At 41.9% G+C, this 20,568-nt stretch overlaps 1 protein-coding gene across 2 annotated transcripts in view; it reads right to left on the bottom strand.

Moving 5' to 3' along the window:
* Window positions 1-20,568, bottom strand: part of gabrr3a (gamma-aminobutyric acid type A receptor subunit rho3a) — a 41,145-nt gene that overhangs the window by 16,504 nt on the left and 4,073 nt on the right. For both annotated transcript variants that reach the window (XM_042093726.1, XM_042093727.1), the window contains exons 3-4: window positions 1,669-1,736; window positions 1,185-1,408 (exon numbers count right to left, since the gene is read on the bottom strand). In XM_042093726.1, the coding sequence (XP_041949660.1) occupies window positions 1,185-1,408; window positions 1,669-1,736 (292 nt within the window). The remainder of the gene's footprint in view (window positions 1-1,184; window positions 1,409-1,668; window positions 1,737-20,568) is intronic.

Raw genomic sequence — 20,568 nt, 5'->3', positions numbered from 1 at the left:
CAAACTATTACTATTTAGAATATACAGTGCTGTGCATAAGTTAAGACATTTATATATAATAACATTTATTTATTTACGATACATGATACATTAAAAAATAATTGATGTCCTAATTTTTTTTTTAATTAAGGCATTAAGACAAAAGGCAAAATATTTTTTTTTTGTTCCTCCCTTTAGTCAATTTCAGCATAACTTTTGCACAGCACTGTTTAAACTATATAAACTTCTCTTTCATGTCATTACACTGTAGTGCTGTGCAAGTCGAATTGAGTGCCTGTCACTTTAATGCCGTGACGGCCCGTGAGAGCATCTGAGAAAAGTTTAGTCTTAATTCTAGATTTGAAACTTGCTACATTTGGGGCAACTTTGATCTTATCTGAAAGTTGGTTCCAGAGCTAAACTGCATAGCAGCTAAAAGCTGCTTCACTGTGTTTAGTTCTAACAGTAGGTTTTAGGAGTTAGGCCTCTTCCAGCTGTGCTCAAAGAAAGACAGCTGTCTCATGTTGTTTGGCATGTGGGAGCCTGTTGAGTCAACAGAGAGGAGCAAACTTTACTCTTTTATTCCTGGAAACATAATTGACTCACGCAGCTGTCTGAATGTTTGGTCTTTGAGGAGTAGGGACTTGTGTCACCGAGCTCAGACGTGCCTCGACAGCACGAACCCTACATCAACACACACCCTGTGACTGGAGTTCACAAACTAGTGCATGAACGTATGAATGAAGACTTGAGGACTTGACTACAGTGCACACAGTGGCTCCTCATGCAACGCTAGACCAACGCTAAAGCAACACTAGAGCAACGCTAGAGCAACGCTAGAACAACGCTAAAGCAACGCTAGAGCAACACTAAAGCAACATTAGAGCACCACTAGAACAACACTAGAGCAACGCTAAAGCAACGCTAGAGCAACACTAGAGCAACGCTAGAGCAACGCTAGAACAACACTAAAGCAACGCTAGAGCAAACGCTAGAGCAACGCTAGAACAACACTAAAGCAACGCTAGAGCAAAATCTGATACCATCTTGATGATACTGAAAACAAATATGATGCTACCTCTCATAACTACTGAGACACACACACACACAAACACACATACACAAACACACACACACACAAACACACATACACAAACACACACACACACAAACACACACACCCACACACACACAAAAATCCCTACCTAACACTGTAGAGGATGTTCCCATCAGGATAGACCCTCAGCATGATGTTCTCCATCGTGGTGTCGTGGATGAAGGAACGTTTGGAGTGGACGAAGAACACGTCCGGAACCCAGATCTTCTTCACCAGCCGGGCGTCAAACGTGCGGCTCTTATTGTTACTGGAGGGGAACGCCAGGCGGTCGTCCTGCCAATAGTGCCTCAGGTACAGGGTCATGGTGAAGTCCTGAACGCATGCACATACACACACACACACACACACACACACACACACACACACACACAGAAACACTCACGCACACAAACACACACACACACACACAGAAACACGCACACAGAAACACATGCACGCACATGCAAACACATGCACAGAAAAATATTTATGCACACACACACACAAACAAACACACATAATCACACACACATAAACATGCAATAACATGCAATGCTGTGCATCGTGTGAACGTAAGAGGGTGTATGCTGTACCATGTTGACTTCAGAGATGCTGTCGATGCTTTCAACCTGAACATCGATACCCACAGGTATGGCTGAACCTGCAGAGGAACAACACACACAATGTCAACAGAGATGCATAGCCATTAGAAACAACACACACAGCTTAAAACAACACACACAGCTTACAACAACACACACAGCTTAAACAGGCATGCACAGCCATTACAAACAGCACACAGCTTAAATAGGCATGCACAGCCATTACAAACAGCACACAGCTTAAACAGGCATGCACAGTCATTACAAACAGCACACACAGCTTAAACAGGCATGCACAGCCATTAGAAACAGCACATACAGCTTAAACAGGCATGCACAGCCATTAGAAACAACATCACACTCTTTAAACACTGCACAGCCACTCTGTGCTTTTTGTGGGCTTGGTCTGGTCTCTAACTAGCCTCCTGACGGCTTCATCCTGTTAATAACCCTGTGGGCTAGCTTCTTGACCTCTATAACTAGTTTCCTAACTTTCTCATCCAGCTTCCTAGCTTTACTGGCTAGCTTGCTTACTTTCTTATCAAGCTTCCCAACTAGCTTCCTAACTTTGTTATCTAGCTTCCTAACTTTACTGACTAGCTTGCTAACTTTGTTATCTAGCTTCTTAACTTAACTGGCTAGCTTGCTGACTTCCTTGACTTCATTTCCCCACAACTTGCAGCACAGGGCTCTCAAGTTTTGAAGTTTGCGAGGACTTTGTTTCTCAGGGGGGAGGGGGCGTGGCATTGGCACAGTACCACGCCCCCTCCCCCCTGATCGAAGTACATGAAAGTCCTACGTCTGCTTGAACTACTCGTGGTGCCACGCCCCCTCCCCCCCGATCAACAGACACACCCTCCCCATGTCCCATCGACCCAGCTTCATGAGAGAGCACAAATTCCATTATTTCAAACACACTGTTTTATTTATTCTAGAACCCTATAGTAAATAATAATAAATAATAATAACATAAATTATAATAATAATTTCACCCAAATGGGCCCTTTGAACAGCAGTGGCTCATTCTGCTCTAAACAAACAGAAAACAACCAAATGAGAAAAAGCACATTTAGCCCCAAAATGGTCTCTTGAACAGTGGTGGTTCTGTCTGTGTGTGTGTGTGTGTGTGTGTGTGTGTGTGTTTATGAGTGATGTTGTGTGTTGTAAGTGTTTGTGGGAGATTTTGATGCCTTGATGACTGATACTGGGGGCTCCCATTTGAAGCACTGTGGTTCAATGTCAGCCATTTTCACAGTCATGAGGCCATCCTTAAAAATATTCTTGTTTGCAGTAACAGCCAAAATTTTTTTTTAAAAAATGGGTCGGTAGGTACAGTAGGTCAATATTTTTTTTTTTCAAGATTCAAAGTAAAAAAAAAGTAACATTTTGGTCATGGTGATTACGTAGGTATGAATTTAAACAAATGTGCATATTGTGACGTAACTGACTGGGTCCTCAACCAGTGCCTTCAGGCGCATCACTGCAAACCTCAATCTGATGCAGGTTATGTAGACCAGCCTTTCTCAAACTTCTTTGACCTGAGGCCCAGTCATAGCAGACTTTGGGGTCATAGGGCCCATCTACACGTACCCAACCCCACTCCCTCCAAATCAAATTGTCATTATCATTATCACAATCATTATTATGCCTATATTATTATACATGCACTTTCACTTAAATGTTTTGTGACATGCACATCAGAGGACTGCTTTACTAATGTAAGTTATAATTATTAGTTTCATTGCTTTTGCATGGTTGCATGATGCTTGCATAAGAACAGAAATACTTCTCAAAACAGCAACAATTATATGGGTGCTCTTGTTTTGGGATGTTTCCCTCATGCAACCATCATAATAAGCTCAATGCGTGAGACTTGAGAGGTCTGTTGCAGCACCTCGGATTGGGGGGTAAGCGCACTAGCCAGGGCCAGACCTCTCAAGTCTCACGCATTGAGCGTGAAACACACGTATTTCAATGACTTCACACGGTCACACATGGCATTTCTCACTCCGAGAAATTATTAACTTGCCCGCTCAAAACAGCAACAATTATATGGGTGCTCTTGTTTTGGGATGTTTCCCTCATGCAACCATCATACATTGGTAGGAAATGGAGAAAAAAAAAACATGTTTTTTAATGAAGTTTGATTTGAATGCCTGAATGTAAGGATTCAGGAAACACATTGATCTGATGACACTGATCTGTTGATCTTTAACAGATATAAAGAAGGCTACAATAGCTTTTGGCCACGTTATAATCAAATTTGACTATACAATACGGTGCTATACAGTGTATTATACAGTCTCTGTTCTGTTTCTATGGAAGTTCCAAAAATCAACGTTGTTCTATTAAGTGTCGTTAAACAATTAAATAGCATTCAACAGGTTGAAGCGGAGCTTTGATACGAACGTTATCGATTTGTTTCAGTTTCTCTCGCGCAGACGCCTGCATTAAATGAACGCTTATACCACCACTTTATTGTATGGCTCCATGTTTAATGACATCGATAGCAGGAACGTTTGTTTTCGCTCCGCGGTATCTTGATCAACTGCGCAGCAAATTATCAGACGAAGCACCGGGCCTAATTTCACTCCACGACCAAGGCCGTAGCCAGGATTTTTCAAATACCGAGGTCAGGGGCGTCGCTAGAAATGTTGCCCCCCCCCCCCATTTTGCCAACAACCATATATTTGTTCAGATTATAACATGTTTTGTTTATAACTTGAACCAACACACTTTTCTACGATATTATTTTTTTTAGATGCACCATCTGAGCCTTTTCCCAAATTGGCTTTGGATATTTATACTGGACCCTGCTCCATCTGTTATTAAGAATGAGCTGCTTCTCCTCATCAGTGTTAGCCTAGAAATCTAGACGCGCCCCTAGCGGCAGCAAATAATTTGCTGCCAGGGCTAGTCTAGCAACTCTTCGTTGGCTTGTGAGCTCCAGAAATCGAAACTGAATCAGGCCAATGAAATCGTGTATAGAGTCGTTAGGTGGGCTTAACATAATGATTGATGTCAGAGTTGCAACGGTTTGGCTTGATTTCCCTGCTACTTGAAAACAAATAAGATGGATGTTGGTGTTGGCGAACAGTGTGACACGAGTAAAGCTTTTATTAAGTAGGCAAACGTTTGAACTAGCTAACTAGCTCCGCTGGTGGGAAACGCATGGGACTCATAGTGCAGCCGCTGTCCTATTGCGTGCAGAGGGAATTTGAAAGACAACTGATTATCCCGCCCCTCAGACTGAGCACTGCGAACGGTGAGTGTCCAGACCCTACATTTTAATGTGGGTCTGGCTCATCAGGCTACATCAGTGTAGCAAATGTTGCATAATTTGCAGGGTCATAGGCTGCAGATCTTGTAGGCTACCTTCTGACACAGTGAGTGTCACATCTTGACTCCCACTTAGGAGGGCCCTTCACCTATCATTTCCCTCTTCTCCTCTTTCTTCTCAACTGCCTGATTTCTATCCCCTGTCTCCTGTGTTGGATTTCTTAAAACAACAAGTCTCTAAATTACTGAACAATAATTGATATAATTTGACAAAGGGTAGCCTAATAGTTGTGCCATGAGATAATATTCTTCACAACATTATCCATTCTATATAACATTGATATAGCTTCGTTTTCAATGCAGGTTAGCTAACTGCATCTCCACTGAATTTCAACATACATTTTCATTATTTAGCATCTCATTGGTAGCCTAGGCCTACATTTCTCACCTTCCCTCCTTCTCTGTCTGTTCTGCTGGCTTTCCAAAACGTTAACTTTGTGACAGCCTTTGTTCGGGTCAGGTGAATTAAGATTAGCCTACTGGCAGAAATTAACAAGACGTCAAGTTTATTTTGAAGTTTATTTTTAAACTATGTGAGCTGCGTTGCGTTCGTTAATTAGTTTAGGACACACTCCGTGACGGTTGATGCAAAGATAATTGTCTCGTCGGCTAGGCCTACTTAATAAATTAAACGAAACTTGAAGAAAAAAATACCGAGGACATGACCTCGGTGTCCTCTATGGTATACGGCCATGTCTACGACTCCGCGGATCAGCAGTCTCCACCATAGACATAATATACATAGACGCCGCATTGGCTGCTGGAAACAAGAAATGCGGCCGCCATCTTGGACCGGTCATACTCCTCATTGCGTTGCAGCAGAAAACACAAGATGACAGCACTGTGCAGCATGTTCCTGCTCAAATCGGCGGACCATACTCGGGGGATTTACTTTTCACAAGTAAGATTTAACATTACCGTACTATTGGTTGTATTTTGTATTTTCGAACAATGTGGCCTGTATCATAGCTACATGTATGACCTTTGCAGCAAAAAAAAACGCGTGAAAATCTGTTCGGTATTCAGTGAGATATGATTAATTAAGTGTGCTGACAGCTCATTGCACCGGCCAAACAGATTACACTGAGTGGAGTGGATGACCGGTCCAAGATGGCGGCTCCAAATCTCGTCAGCGCTAGTAGGGAGCAGCGGTCGATGCGGCGTCTATGTATATTATGTCTATGGTCTCCACGCTACGGACCCACATCAAAACAAAACTATTTCCTGATTGGTTGAGAAATCCTATTTTCTGATTGGCCGATAGGTTAGTAACTGAACAGCAACTCTCTGAGCTGAATGAGCGCACAGACAGCAACGTTGTGTGACAAGTTTGTAAAATATAGCCCTTAGAAATGTCTGTGCGGGCAAGTTAATAATTTCTCGGAGTGAGAAATGCCATGTGTGACCGTGTGAAGTCATTGAAATGCGTGTGTCTCACGCTCAATGCGTGAGACTTGAGAGGTCTGGCCCTGGCTAGTGCGCTTACCCCCCAATCCGAGGTGCTGCAACAGACCTCTCAAGTCTCACGCATTGAGCTTATTATGATGGTTGCATGAGGGAAACATCCCAAAACAAGAGCACCCATATAATTGTTGCTGTTTTGAGAAGTATTTCTGTTCTTATGCAAGCATCATGCAACCATGCAAAAGCAATGAAACTAATAATTATATCTTACATTAGTAAAGCAGTCCTCTGATGTGCATGTCACAAAACATTTAAGTGAAAGTGCATGTATAATAATATAGGCATAATAATGATTGTGATAATGATAATGACAATTTGATTTGGAGGGAGTGGGGTTGGGTACGTGTAGATGGGCCCTATGACCCCAAAGTCTGCCATGACTGGGCCTCAGGTCAAAGAAGTTTGAGAAAGGCTGGTCTACATAACCTGCATCAGATTGAGGTTTGCAGTGATGCGCCTGAAGGCACGGGTTGAGGACCCAGTCAGTTACGTCACAATATGCACATTTGTTTAAATTCATACCTACGTAATCACCATGACCAAAATGTTACTTTTTTTTCACTTTGAATCTTGAAAAAAAAAATATTGACCTACTGTACCTACCGACCCATTTTTTAAAAAAAAATTTTGGCTGTTACTGCAAACAAGAATATTTTTAAGGATGGCCTCATGACTGTGAAAATGGCTGACATTGAACCACAGTGCTTCAAATGGGAGCCCCCAGTATCAGTCATCAAGGCATCAAAATCTCCCACAAACACTTACAACACACAACATCACTCATAAACACACACACACACACACACACACACACACAGACAGAACCACCACTGTTCAAGAGACCATTTTGGGGCTAAATGTGCTTTTTCTCATTTGGTTGTTTTCTGTTTGTTTAGAGCAGAATGAGCCACTGCTGTTCAAAGGGCCCATTTGGGTGAAATTATTATTATGATTTATGTTATTATTATTTATTATTATTTACTATAGGGTTCTAGAATAAATAAAACAGTGTGTTTGAAATAATGGAATTTGTGCTCTCTCATGAAGCTGGGTCGATGGGACATGGGGAGGGTGGGTCTGTTGATCGGGGGGAGGGGGCGTGGCGCCACGAGTAGTTCAAGCAGACATAGGATTTTCATGTACTTCGATCAGAGGGGAGGGGGCGTGGTACTGTGCCAATGCCACGCCCCCTCCCCCCTGAGAAACAAAGTCTCACTCCTTGCAAACTTCAAAACTTGAGAGCCCTGCAGGGAACTAAAACATATGGATGCTAGCTTCTCTTAGTAACTCTTATTTACTGCAGTTTTGGAGGAATTAAATTCATTTCACATGCAATTCACACAAATATTATATTTTGGACATGAACACATGATGGTACTGCACTGTAATTTAGAAAAACTGCAGTTTTGTGTTGTGTTGTTAGAAGAGAGCGTTGGTCTTTTCGCTGGGCAGTGTGTCTGTGCTGTGTATTTGTGCTGTGTGTCTGTGCTGTTTGTGTGTGCTGTGTGTCTGTGCTGTGTATTTGTGCTGTGTGTGTGTTTACTGTGTATTTGTGTTGTGTGTGTGTCTGTGCTGTGTATTTGTGCTGTGTGTCTGTGCTGTGTGTCTGTGCTGTGTGTCTGTGCTGTGTAGGCTATTTGTGCTGTGTGTGTGTGTGTGCTGTGTATTTGTGTTGTGTGTGTATGGTGTGTGTCTGTGCTGTGTATTTATGTTGTGTGTCTGTGCTGTGTGTGTGTGCTGTGTGTCTGTGCTATGTGTCTGTGCTGTGTATTTGTGCTGTGTGTTTGTGCTGTGTGTCTGTGCTGTGTATCTGTGCTGTGTATTTGTGCTGTGTTGTTGGGAGAGAACTCATGGGTCAGAGCTCGAGTATCTGAGAATTTGTGTTAATCCCTCTGTCATCATGGGTCCTCTGTGTGTGTGTGTGTGTGTGTGTGTGTGTGTGTGGTGTGTGTGTCTGTGTTGGAGTCAGTTCATGTCAAAAACTTCTCTCCACTCAATACACAGGATAGACAAAGCCGAGTAAAAACTCAGAGTGGCCTTAATACACATACGAATATGAACACACACACACATACACACACTCTCTCACACACACACACACACACTCACACACAAAGGCAAAGGTGAAGAGATAGAGAGAAACACTCACCCATGCTAACATACACAGATATGATTACACACACACACACTCACACACACACACACGTTAAATGGTCGTTTGAGGGAGGTGTGTAAAGTGGATTGTGGTGTTTTCCAGTGGCCCTCAGGGCTTGTGCAGCACAGTTCCGAATTTATGAGAATTTAATCATTTCCCACTCTAAGCATACACACACACACACACACACACACACGGACTTCAGCGCGGGACTAATAATCTCCCCACTCTACACACACAAACACACCCACATACACACACACACACACACACACACACACACACACAGGGACTTCAGCGCGGGACTAATACTCTCCTCACTCTAAACACACACACACACACAGGGACTTCAGCGCGGGACTAATACTCTCCCCACTCTAAACACACACACAGAGGGACTTCAGCGCGGGACTAATACTCTCCCCACTCTAAACACACACACAGAGGGACTTCAGCGCGGGACTAATACTCTCCTCACTCTAATCACCACCCACAAGTCACCACTGCCGCGTCCTACCTGATTATACTGCCCTTTCAGCATAGCATAGGGATTAACCAACATTAACACACACACACGCGCACACACACACACACACACACAGACACGCACACGCGCACACACACACACATCACATATACACACAATACACACACGCACACATACACACACACACACACACACGCACACACGCACACGCACACATACACACACACACACCCCTTGTCAACAACAGAAATTGAAGGCAATGTAGCACAGAGGAAGAGACACTTGCAAAATATTTTTTTTTTTATGAAATTAAAAAATCAAAGGCTGAGAATTAGTGTATGATTTTGCAGATGTGGTATAGAGTTGTGGTATTATATGGTTTTGCAGATGTGTATGGAGTTATGGTATTTTATGGTTTTGCAGATGTGTATGGAGTTATGGTATTTTATGGTTTTGCAGATGTGTATAGAGTTGTGGTATTTTATGGTTTTGCAGATGTGTATGGAGTTATGGTATTTTATGGTTTTGCAGATGTGTATGGAGTTATGGTATTTTATGGTTTTGCAGATGTGTATAGAGTTGTGGTATTTTATGGTTTTGCAGATGTGTATGGAGTTATGGTATTTTATGGTTTTGCAGATGTGTATGGAGTTATGGTATTTTATGGTTTTGATGTGGTATGGAGTTATGGTATTATATGATTTTGCAGATGTGGTATAGAGTTATGGTATTTTATGGTTTTGCAGATGTGGTATAGAGTTATGGTATTTTATGGTTTTGCAGATGTGTATAAAGTAGTGCTGTCAAACGATTAAAATTTTTAATCACGATTAATCGCTGAATTCCTATAGTTAATCACGATTAATCACATATTTTATCATATGATTAAAATTCTACTATTTTGCATTTCTGAACTTTCCAGGAGTCCATATTAACAATAAAGTAATTATTGTGTATCTTGATTGGGATTCAAATGAAAGCAAAGCAAGTTACTTTATTAACTGAACTTTAAGACGTAGGTCTGTTTGATTATTTCAAATCAAATTTCAAAAGATATGCAGCAGACCTGAGGCAACACAATATATTTTTCAGAAATAGCTGATATAAAATGAAATAAATGCTACCGTAGAAGTGCGTGCACAAAATGTAGGCCTACACACATTATAAAGGGCATAACAAACAGAAAATATTATATTCATACTATATTCATTATCTTTGAGTTCAGTTGAAAATAAGGAACTTTTCAACATGAGTGCATTGACATTTTATAGGCGTACAGTCTATGGTGCACTGTCACTTGCCACACACATCAACGCCGAAGTTTTTAACAGGCAAACACTGGATGAACGATGTATTTTATGGAGCAGCTTCGACCAAATATAACTGAATCGTGATTTACATGGCAAAGTGGGATGCTGGTGTGCGGAGTTGTATTGAAAAGAATGGAATCTTATGTAAATGAATGTCGAAAGCATTCGCATCGCAAATAGTAGCAGCCAAAGAGGAATGTTGATAACAGAACAAGTGAAGATGAAAAAATCTTTGGTGGCACACAACTAATGCGTCAGCTAGATTACTACTCTTTGACCAGCTCGTAAGCCCAACCAAGTTGTGCAGCATGCCTTTAGCCTACTAACGGCGCATCATCATAAAGATACATTTAATCTGCATCACGCCCCATTTCAGCGGAAAACATGTTAACATTATATCATGGGAAAGACAGCTAGTAATCACACGTTGACGTTACATCTAGTTATTAATTCACAGGACATTCAATCATTTTACTAACACGGCAGTTATGAAGAATTATGTTTATGGTACTTACTCATGTCAAAACGATGTACATTACCAACCTAATTCGTTTGCAATACCCCATGTATTGTACAAATTTAGCATGTAGCTACACTTACAATAATATCCCATGCAAAACGGTTTAGCTTGCTAGCTAGCTAACTGTGGAACTTCAGTATAACATAGCCAATTATCTCACCTAGTTGTAGGAAACGGGCTACGTTCATATTACAAGTGATAGAATGAATGTGTGACTTATGTTTAGTTGATGTTATGACATGTAAAGTTAAGCTTGCTGAACTTAATTATAGTCAGCCACGGGCAGTTTGACTGTGCCTATCAATACATTCATGACACTCCTGTTAGAAAACTGGAAAGAGCAAAACATAGGAACATGGTCACATTAATCCCATAAACACACAGATAACTCTTACACCAACCTTATTTTGTGCCTTTTATTCATGTTTGTTTCAAGATTTAGTAAGTTTACTATAAGCCCTTTTCGCTCCCCACTTTGATGCAGCAGCATAGATTTCCTTTATATCACTCATCTTTCACCTAAAAGACGTGTACGTGCAGTTCCATTCGTCAGTGCATATTGTTTAGTTTCCGGTCTAGCTAGATCCGGTGTGGTTTTGTAGTTGTTCTAACGTTACTAGTTGTTGCAACAGCATGTGAAAAAACTACAAAGTTTGTTACACCAAAAAGAACGTTAATCTCGCGATAAAAAAGGTCGTTAAAATAGGTTTACGTTAACGCCGTTAATATCGCATTTAACTGACAGCACTAGTATAAAGTTATGGTATTTTATGATGTGTATAGAGTTATGGTATTTTATGGTTTTGCAGATGTGGTATAGAGTTGTGGTATTTTATGGTTTTGCAGATGTGTATAGAGTTATGGTATTATATGGTTTTGATGTGTATCAAAGGTTGAAGTTCAACACAGATCAATTCTCTGCTCACATTCTCTGCTAGCATATAATATTATCATAAGAATAGCACTGTGTACCGCTCTACTGCCAAACCATAGCAAACAATAGGAAATCCGCTGTTTTTGTTACTCCTGCCACTGGTCATTGTGATCTCCCTGCCACTGATCACTGGTCATTGCGATCTCCCTGCCACTGGTCACTGGTCATTGTGATCTCCCTGTCACTGGTCACTGGTCATTGTGATCTCCCTGTCACTGGTCATTGTGATCTCCCTGTCACTGGTCATTGTGATCTCCCTGCCACTGGTCATTTTGATCTCCCTGTCATTGGTCATTGTTACATCTGCCACTGGTCACTGGTCATTATGATCTCCCTGTCACTGGTCATTATGATCTCCCTGCCACTGGTCACTGCGTTTCTCCTGCCACTGGTCATTGTTGTTGTTACTGCTGCCACTGGTCACTGTGTTACTCCTGCCACTGGTCATTGTGATCCCCAGGCAGCTGGACTGAGAGGCTGGCCCTTGTCCTCTCCACGTGCGTTAAAATGTAGACTTCTTCTGGCTGGACTCTCCGACCACTGGATTATAATCCAGATTATGGGTACATTATGAAAAAAACACAAACACACACACACACACACAGATGTGTCCAGCAGGCCTATTGTGTGTGTGGCGGTGAGTGTGCTGTGTCATGCTTATCTGGGTCACAGGGGATTTTGGGGAGGGAGATGATTCAGGCTTGTAAGGTGACACCCTAACCTACTTCTCATCCCGCTGCCTGTCTGGTGCTGCCAGGAATCGGCTGAAATCAACCCCAACGCCTTCACACATACCTGCCTACTCTACCAACCCCAACGCCTTCACACATACCTGGCTACTCTACCACCAACCCCAATGCCTTCACATATACAGTACCTGGCTACTCTCCCAACCCCAACGCCTTCACACATACCTGGCTACACCACCAACCCCAACGCCTTCACACATACCTGGCTACACCACCAACCCCAACGCCTTTACACATACCTGGCTACACCACCAACCCCAACGCCTTCACACATACAGTACTTGGCTACTCTCCCAACCCCAACGCCTTCACACATACCTGCCTACTCTACCACCAACCCCAACGCCTTCACACATACCTGCCTACTCTACCACCAACCCCAACGCCTTCACACATACCTGCCAACTCTACCACCAACCCCAACGCCTTCACACATACCTGCCTACTCTACCACCAACCCCAACGCCTTCACACATACCTGCCAACTCTACCACCAACCCCAACGCCTTCATACATACCTGCCAACTCTACCACCAACCCCAACGCCTTCACACATACAGTACCTGGCTACTCTCCCAACGCCTTCACACATACCTGACTACTCTCCCAACGCCTTCACACATACCTGGCTACTCTACCAACCCCAATGCCTTCACACATACCTGCCGACTCTACCAATGTTCACCTGTGCTACCTGTGTTCCTCTATGATCTCCTTTTTGTCACACCCTCCATCACCTGTGCTACCTGTGTTCCTCTATGATCTCCATCACCTGTGCTTACCTGTCCTTCACCTGTGTGCAGACAATATGGAGTGTAACCAGCAGTGACCAGTGAGACGAGACCAAGTGTGTCACCCCTCTGAGCTGTGTGTGTGCGTGCGTGCATGTGTGCGTGTGTGTGTGTGTGTGTGTGTGTGCGTGCGTGTGTGTGTGTGTGTGTCTCTCACTGTCTTCCTCATAAACTGTTTAGCTTCACATCTGTTGCGTCTAGACCTCCTCCTCTGTGTTTATAGATGTGAAATCCTCTATGACCAGGGAAGTCTAGGTGAAGATTAACTATGTACACAGAAAAGATGCACGACTCAACACACACACACACACACACACACACTTAAGCGTCTGTATTGTATTCTCTGGGATGGGGAGGGTCAGTCAGCTGTTGAGGGAAGTGATGTTTAATCCCGCTGTCCTAAAGAGGCTTTGAAGAAGCACTAGTCCAGTGGGCAATATTGCTATAGCTGCATCTATCTATACTGAGCACCAGTGGGCAATATTGCTACAGCTGCATCTACATATACTGAGGGAAGCTGGCTTTTCATTAGCACACACACAGTTCAGAAAAGCAACTGTATGAAACAGCTTTATGTCTGTCATTGACATGCTGGTGTGTGAGGTGGTGGATGAGAGCTGCTTAAGCTCCTGCTGTTGCAGATTTGGATGCTGGTGTGTGAGATCTGTGGTGTGAGAGATCTGTGGTGTGTGAGGTGGTGTGAGAGATCTGTGGTGTGAGAGATCTGTTGTGTGAGGTGGTGTGAGAGATCTGTGGTGTGTGAGGTGGTGTGAGAGATCTGTGGTGGGAGGTGGTGTGTGAGATCTGTGGTGTGAGAGATCTGTGGTGTGTGAGGTGGTGTGAGAGATCTGTGGTGGGAGGTGGTGTGTGAGATCTGTGGTGTGTGAGCTAGATCTGTGGTGTGTGAGATCTGTGGTGTGTGAGATGGTGTGTGAGGTCTGTGGTGTGTGAGGTAGATCTGTGTTGTGTGAGATCTGTGGTGTGCAAGATAGATCTGTGGTGTGTGAGATCTGTGGTGTGTGAGATGGTGTGAGAGATCTGTGGTGTGTGAGATAGATATGTGGTGTGTGAGATGTGTGGTGTGTGAGGTGTGTGTGGTGTGTGAGATCTGTGGTGTGTGAGGTGTGTGTGGTGTGTGGTGTGTGAGATCTGTGGTGTGTGAGGTGTGTGTGGTGTGTGGTGTGTGAGATCTGTGGTGTGTGAGGTGTGTGAGATCCTGCTGTTTCAGAAGTGGATGCTCCCAATCTAGCAGCCACAGCTGCCCACTGTCACTGGTGCTGCTGCTAAGAAACTCAACAGAATAAAGAGGATAATAAAGCATGTGCAAGGCTAGAGTCGCGTTTACTAACAGCATGTGATGACCACATCCTGTCTGCTGAGAGAACGACCCAAAAGACACCATCACTACACCCCACCCCGTATTATCCCATGACACAAATCAAAGCCACATGCCATGATTTAGCCTTAATCCCAACACATTAGATCTCATTTCTGCAAGCTGATCTCATTAGATCTCATTTCTGTAAGCTGCCATTTTTACTGAGCCTGATTCAACACTCACACTTCAGCACTTCAGCATCTCATTCATCACTTCAGCATCTCATTCATCACTTCAGCACTTCATCACTTCAGCATCTCATTCATCACTTCATCACTTCAGCATCTCATTCATCACTTCATCACTTCAGCATCTCATTCATCACTTCATCACTTCAGCACTTCAGCATCTCATTCATCACTTCATCACTTCAGCATCTCATTCATCACTTCATCACTTCAGCATCTCATTCATCACATCATCACTTCATCACTTCAGCATCTCATTCATCACTTCAGCATCTCATTCATCACTTCATCACTTCATCACATCATCACTTCAGCATCTCATTCATCACTTCATCACTTCAGCATCTCATTCATCACTTCATCACTTCAGCATCTCATTCATCACTTCATCACTTCAGCATCTCATTCATCACTTCATCACATCATCACTTCAGCATCTCATTCATCACTTCATCACTTCAGCATCTCATTCATCACATCATCACTTCATCACTTCAGCATCTCATTCATCACTTCATCTCATTCATCACTTCAGCATCTCATTCATCACTTCATCACTTCATCACATCATCACTTCAGCATCTCATTCATCACTTCATCACTTCAGCATCTCATTCATCACTTCATCACTTCATCACATCATCACTTCAGCATCTCATTCATCACTTCATCACTTCAGCATCTCATTCATCACTTCATCACATCATCACTTCAGCATCTCATTCATCACTTCATCACTTCATCACATCAGCACTTCATCACTTCATCACTTCATCACTTCAGCATCTCATTCATCACTTCATCACTTCATCACATCATCACTTCATCATCTCATTCATCACTTCAGCATCTCATTCATCACTTCATCACTTCATCACATCATCACTTCATCATCTCATTCATCACATCAGCATCTCATTCATCACTTCATCACTTCATCACATCAGCACTTCATCACTTCATCACTTCAGCATCTCATTCATCACTTCATCACTTCATCACTTCATCACTTCATCACTTCAGCATCTCATTCATCACTTCATCATTTCAGCATCTCATTCATCACTTCATCACTTCATCACATCAGCATCTCATTCATCACTTCATCACTTCATCACATCAGCATCTCATTCATCATTTCAGCATCTCATTCATCACTTCATCACTTCATCACATCAGCATCTCATTCATCACTTCAGCATCTCATTCATCACTTCATCACTTCATCACTTCAGCATCTCATTCATCACTTCATCACTTCATCACTTCAGCATCTCATTCATCACATCATCACTTCATCACTTCAGCATCTCATTCATCACTTCATCACTTCATCACTTCATCACTTCATCACTTCATCACTTCAGCATCTCATTCATCACTTCATCACTTCATCACTTCATCACTTCATCACTTCATCACTTCAGCATCTCATTCATCACTTCATCACTTCATCACTTCATCACTTCAGCATCTCATTCATCACTTCATCACTTCAGCATCTCATTCATCACTTCATCACTTCAGCATCTCATTCATCACTTCATCACTTCATCACTTCAGCATCTCATTCATCACTTCATCACTTCATCACATCATCACTTCAGCATCTCATTCATCACATCATCACTTCATCACTTCAGCATCTCATTCATCACATCATCACTTCAGCACTTCAGCATCTCATTCATCACATCATCACTTCAGCACTTCAGCATCTCATTCATCACTTCAGCATCTCATTCATCACTTCAGCATCTCATTCATCACTTCATCACATCATCACATCATCATGTCAGCATCACATTAGCATCTCATCCATCACATCATCACTTCAGCATCTCATTCATCACTTCATCACTTCATCACTTCAGCATCTCATTCATCACTTCATCACTTCATCACTTCAGCATCTCATTCATCACTTCAGCACTTCATTCATCACTTCATCACTTCATCACTTCAGCATCTCATTCATCACTTCAGCATCTCATTCATCACTTCATCACTTCAGCATCTCATTCATCACTTCAGCATCTCATTCATCACTTCATCACATCATCACATCATCATGTCAGCATCACATTAGCATCTCATCCATCACATCATCACTTCAGCATCTCATTCATCACTTCATCACTTCATCACTTCAGCATCTCATTCATCACTTCATCACTTCAGCATCTCATTCATCACTTCATCACTTCATCACTTCATCACTTCAGCATCTCATTCATCACTTCATCACTTCATCACTTCAGCATCTCATTCATCACTTCATCACTTCAGCATCTCATTTATCACATCATCACTTCAGCATCTCATTCATCACATCATTACTTCAGCATCTCATTCATCACTTCATCACATCATCACATCATCACTTCATCATCTCATTCATCACTTCATCACTTCATCACTTCATCACTTCATCACTTCATCACTTCAGCATCACATTAGCACTTCATCACTTCAGCATCTCATTCATCACTTCATCACTTCATCACTTCAGCATCTCATTCATCACTTCATCACTTCAGCATCTCATTCATCACATCATCACTTCATCACTTCATCACTTCAGCATCTCATTCATCACTTCATCACTTCATCACTTCAGCATCTCATTCATCACTTCATCACTTCAGCATCTCATTCATCACTTCATCACTTCATCACTTCAGCATCTCATTCATCACTTCATCACTTCAGCATCTCATTCATCACTTCATCACTTCATCACTTCATCACTTCATCACTTCAGCATCTCATTCATCACTTCATCTCATTCATCACTTCAGCATCTCATTCATCACTTCAGCATCTCATTCATCACTTCATCACTTCATCACTTCATCACTTCATCACATCATCACTTCAGCATCTCATTCATCACTTCATCACATCATCACTTCATCACTTCAGCATCTCATTCATCACTTCATCACTTCATCACATCATCACTTCAGCATCTCATTCATCACTTCATCTCATTCATCACTTCAGCATCTCATTCATCACTTCATCACTTCAGCACTTCAGCACTTCATCACTTCATCACTTCAGCATCTCATTCATCACTTCATCACTTCAGCATCTCATTCATCACTTCATCACTTCATCACATCAGCACTTCAGCATCTCATTCATCACTTCATCACTTCATCACTTCATCACATCAGCACTTCAGCATCTCATTCATCTCATTCATCACTTCATCACTTCATCACATCAGCATCTCATTCATCACTTCATCACTTCAGCATCTCATTCATCACTTCATCACTTCATCACTTCATCACTTCATCACTTCAGCATCTCATTCATCACTTCATCACATCAGCATCTCATTCATCACTTCATCACTTCAGCATCTCATTCATCACTTCATCACTTCATCACATCATCACTTCAGCATCTCATTCATCACTTCATCACTTCATCACTTCATCACTTCAGCATCTCATTCATCACTTCATCACTTCATCACTTCAGCATCTCATTCATCACTTCATCACTTCAGCATCTCATTCATCACTTCATCACTTCATCACTTCATCACTTCATCACTTCAGCATCTCATTCATCACTTCATCACTTCATCACTTCATCACTTCATCACATCATCACTTCAGCATCTCATTCATCACTTCATCACATCATCACTTCAGCATCTCATTCATCACTTCATCACTTCATCACTTCAGCATCTCATTCATCACTTCATCACTTCAGCATCTCATTCATCACTTCATCACTTCATCACTTCATCACTTCATCACTTCATCACTTCAGCATCTCATTCATCACTTCAGCATCTCATTCATCACTTCATCACTTCATCACTTCATCACTTCAGCATCTCATTCATCACTTCATCACTTCATCACTTCATCACTTCATCACTTCAGCATCTCATTCATCACTTCATCACTTCATCACTTCATCACTTCAGCATCTCATTCATCACTTCATCACTTCAGCATCTCATTCATCACTTCATCACTTCATCACTTCAGCATCTCATTCATCACTTCATCACTTCATCACTTCATCACTTCATCACATCATCACTTCAGCATCTCATTCATCACTTCATCACTTCAGCATCTCATTCATCACTTCATCACTTCATCACTTCATCACTTCATCACATCATCACTTCAGCATCTCATTCATCACTTCATCACTTCAGCATCTCATTCATCACTTCATCACTTCATCACTTCATCACATCATCACTTCATCACTTCAGCATCTCATTCATCACTTCATCACTTCATCACATCATCACTTCATCACTTCATCACTTCAGCATCTCATTCATCACTTCATCACTTCAGCATCTCATTCATCACTTCATCACTTCATCACTTCAGCATCTCATTCATCACTTCATCACTTCATCACTTCATCACTTCATCACATCATCACTTCAGCATCTCATTCATCACTTCATCACTTCAGCATCTCATTCATCACTTCATCACTTCATCACATCATCACTTCATCACTTCATCACTTCAGCATCTCATTCATCACTTCATCACTTCAGCATCTCATTCATCACTTCATCACTTCATCACTTCATCACTTCATCACTTCAGCATCTCATTCATCACTTCATCACTTCATCACTTCATCACTTCATCACATCATCACTTCAGCATCTCATTCATCACTTCATCACATCATCACTTCAGCATCTCATTCATCACTTCATCACTTCATCACTTCAGCATCTCATTCATCACTTCATCACTTCAGCATCTCATTCATCACTTCATCACTTCATCACTTCATCACTTCATCACTTCATCACTTCAGCATCTCATTCATCACTTCATCACTTCATCACTTCATCACTTCATCACTTCAGCATCTCATTCATCACTTCATCACTTCAGCATCTCATTCATCACTTCATCACTTCATCACTTCATCACTTCATCACTTCAGCATCTCATTCATCACTTCATCACTTCAGCATCTCATTCATCACTTCATCACTTCATCACTTCAGCATCTCATTCATCACTTCATCACTTCATCACTTCATCACTTCATCACATCATCACTTCAGCATCTCATTCATCACTTCATCACTTCAGCATCTCATTCATCACATCATCACTTCATCACATCATCACTTCATCACTTCAGCATCTCATTCATCACTTCATCACTTCATCATCTCATTCATCACTTCATCACTTCATCACTTCATCACTTCATCACTTCATCACTTCATCACATCATCACTTCATCACATCATCACTTCATCACTTCAGCATCTCATTCATCACTTCATCACTTCATCATCTCATTCATCACTTCATCACTTCATCACTTCATCACTTCATCACATCATCACTTCATCACTTCATCACTTCATCACTTCATCACATCATCACTTCATCACTTCATCACTTCAGCATCTCATTCATCACTTCATCACTTCATCACTTCAGCATCTCATTCATCACTTCATCACTTCAGCATCTCATTCATCACTTCATCACTTCATCACTTCATCACTTCATCACATCATCACTTCAGCATCTCATTCATCACTT

This window comes from Alosa sapidissima, chromosome 5, assembly GCF_018492685.1.
Source record: "Alosa sapidissima isolate fAloSap1 chromosome 5, fAloSap1.pri, whole genome shotgun sequence".
Taxonomy (NCBI): Eukaryota; Metazoa; Chordata; class Actinopteri; order Clupeiformes; family Clupeidae; genus Alosa; species Alosa sapidissima.
The sequence above is the reverse complement of the archived record's forward strand: the minus strand, read 5'-3'. Positions and strand labels throughout refer to the sequence as shown.